This window comes from Elephantulus edwardii, unplaced genomic scaffold, assembly GCF_000299155.1.
Source record: "Elephantulus edwardii isolate Elephantulus edwardi_28Jun2011 unplaced genomic scaffold, EleEdw1.0 scaffold00197, whole genome shotgun sequence".
Classification (NCBI taxonomy): Eukaryota; Metazoa; Chordata; class Mammalia; order Macroscelidea; family Macroscelididae; genus Elephantulus; species Elephantulus edwardii.
In genome coordinates, this window is record NW_006399947.1 from 2,908,057 (window position 1) to 2,909,965 (window position 1,909).

At 34.3% G+C, this 1,909-nt stretch overlaps 1 protein-coding gene across 1 annotated transcript in view; it reads right to left on the bottom strand.

The window, feature by feature from the left end:
- Positions 1-1,909, bottom strand: part of SLU7 (SLU7 splicing factor homolog (S. cerevisiae)) — a 9,580-nt gene that overhangs the window by 822 nt on the left and 6,849 nt on the right. The window contains exons 11-14 of the mRNA XM_006897051.1: positions 1,815-1,904; positions 391-495; positions 209-280; positions 4-109 (exon numbers count right to left, since the gene is read on the bottom strand). Of these exons, the coding sequence (XP_006897113.1) occupies positions 4-109; positions 209-280; positions 391-495; positions 1,815-1,904 (373 nt within the window). The remainder of the gene's footprint in view (positions 1-3; positions 110-208; positions 281-390; positions 496-1,814; positions 1,905-1,909) is intronic.

Consider the following 1,909-nt stretch of genomic DNA (forward strand, 5'->3'; position numbering starts at 1 on the left):
CCTTTTTCAGTTTTTCATGTTTTTCTTCACTATCACTATCTGAATTGCTCTTTCGATGCTTCTTCTTCTTTTTCTTCTTTTTCTCCTCTTTCAGTTTTTCTTGATGCATCTGAGAGACAGAATTAAAATAGAGTGTGATTAATGTGAAAACAAACCTCTAGTGCAAATTTTAAAATCTTCCCTCCAGGACAAATGATTTTAAGTTCACCTCCATGAGAGTTTGAGGTTTCTTCATGGACTCTTCTCCAGCTGCATCGCCTGGTATACATTCCTCTGAATTCTGTGCAATATGTGAGAAAATGTTTCATTTTACCTGTGTCACATTTATCAATCATCAAAGTTAAAATCTGAATTTAAGGGTACTGCAAGCACTAAGTGGTAAGTACTTACGGCAATCTCCTTCCCAGCTTCTCCAGTACAATAAGAATACTTCACAAAAGAATGACAACATTTGTATCCCCATCGGCCTTCTTTCCAGTAAGATCCCCAGATATGCTGTAAAGAGAGAGGAGCTTATAAGGAACCTGAAAATGGGTACTCATATAATGTGAGTAGGAATATAAAATATCAAAGCCCTTTTAAAAAAGATAATTTCATAGGAAGATGATAGTGATAACAACACTAACTAGGTAAGTGGTTATAGGTCTCAAGTATGAGAAGCAAGTGTCATGGTTCCAATAGCCTAACAGTCTATTTCCCCAAAATATTTCCATTTACACACAGGAATTGGCTTTTCCTGAAAGATTTAGGAGGCGTGGGAAATCCTGAGCTTACACTTCTACATGGAATTGGTTGTTACTCAATAGTTGTTGGCCCTATTTGATCGATGCTCTCCAGTTTGTACAATTTGCTTGTACATTGGCTCACTTTACTCATGCATATTACAGGGAAAGCTCTGAAAGGTAGGTTAATTTCTAATTTATAGAAACAATTACAGTTCAGGTATTTTAAGAATAGAATAAGTAAATATTATATGCTTTCTGATATGATGCAATGTGGAATATTCTGAAATAACTATAAAGCTATTATTGTAAAAAAAAAAAAGTCTGACTTACAAGGTTTCAGACCTAAATTCCTATTTATAAAAAAATACAAAAACAAGTAATGTGATACCAGAGGAAACAGTCAAATATGGAATGTGAAAACAACTCTCAATGTCACTGCCTGATCTCCTCAATCATCAATTTCAACAAGAAAGGGAGAAGCATTTTCGAAAACAGACAGAAACCTCCAAAGGATAATTACAACAAAGTTCTGACTGGACGCTTACTTGAACAATTAACAGCTAGGAATAAGAAGTTGTTTTACCTTTATTATTGAAAATGTGATTATGTGGTATTAAAGATGGTATTAAATTTTATTTTCTGAAGAGCAATGAGCAATGGTGTTACTGTGGTTATGTAATAGAGAATATTTTCTAGACATAATAGTAGGGTATTTACAGGTGAATAGCATTGTACCTACAATTTCTAATGCTCTAGCAAATAAATTTCTTGTAAGTATAAAAAAACGTGACAGAAAGAAGATATGTATGCATATACACCCAAAGGCATCTAAACACGGTGCATACAAACACAAAGTATATATAACAAAACGTTAAGGAAATTCTGAATCTATGTGGTAGAGACATAGGTCAACATTTTAATACTCTTATCCATCTTTCCTAATTAAAAAGAAAAAACCACAAACCCGTAATGAAGAGCTAAAATTCTTGGAAAAAGCCACAGTATAGACTAGTTAACAAAATAAAAGAAAAAATGGAATTTATAGCAAAATGCTCTCGAGTGATAAAAAGGTTCTAGGTGCACACTTACCGTGTGATTGTTGATCTTTACATCCTCCTCATACTTGGAGCAGGCGACAGCCCGCTCCTGTCCTTTGATCACTGTCCCATGTCTTGAGTACTCCA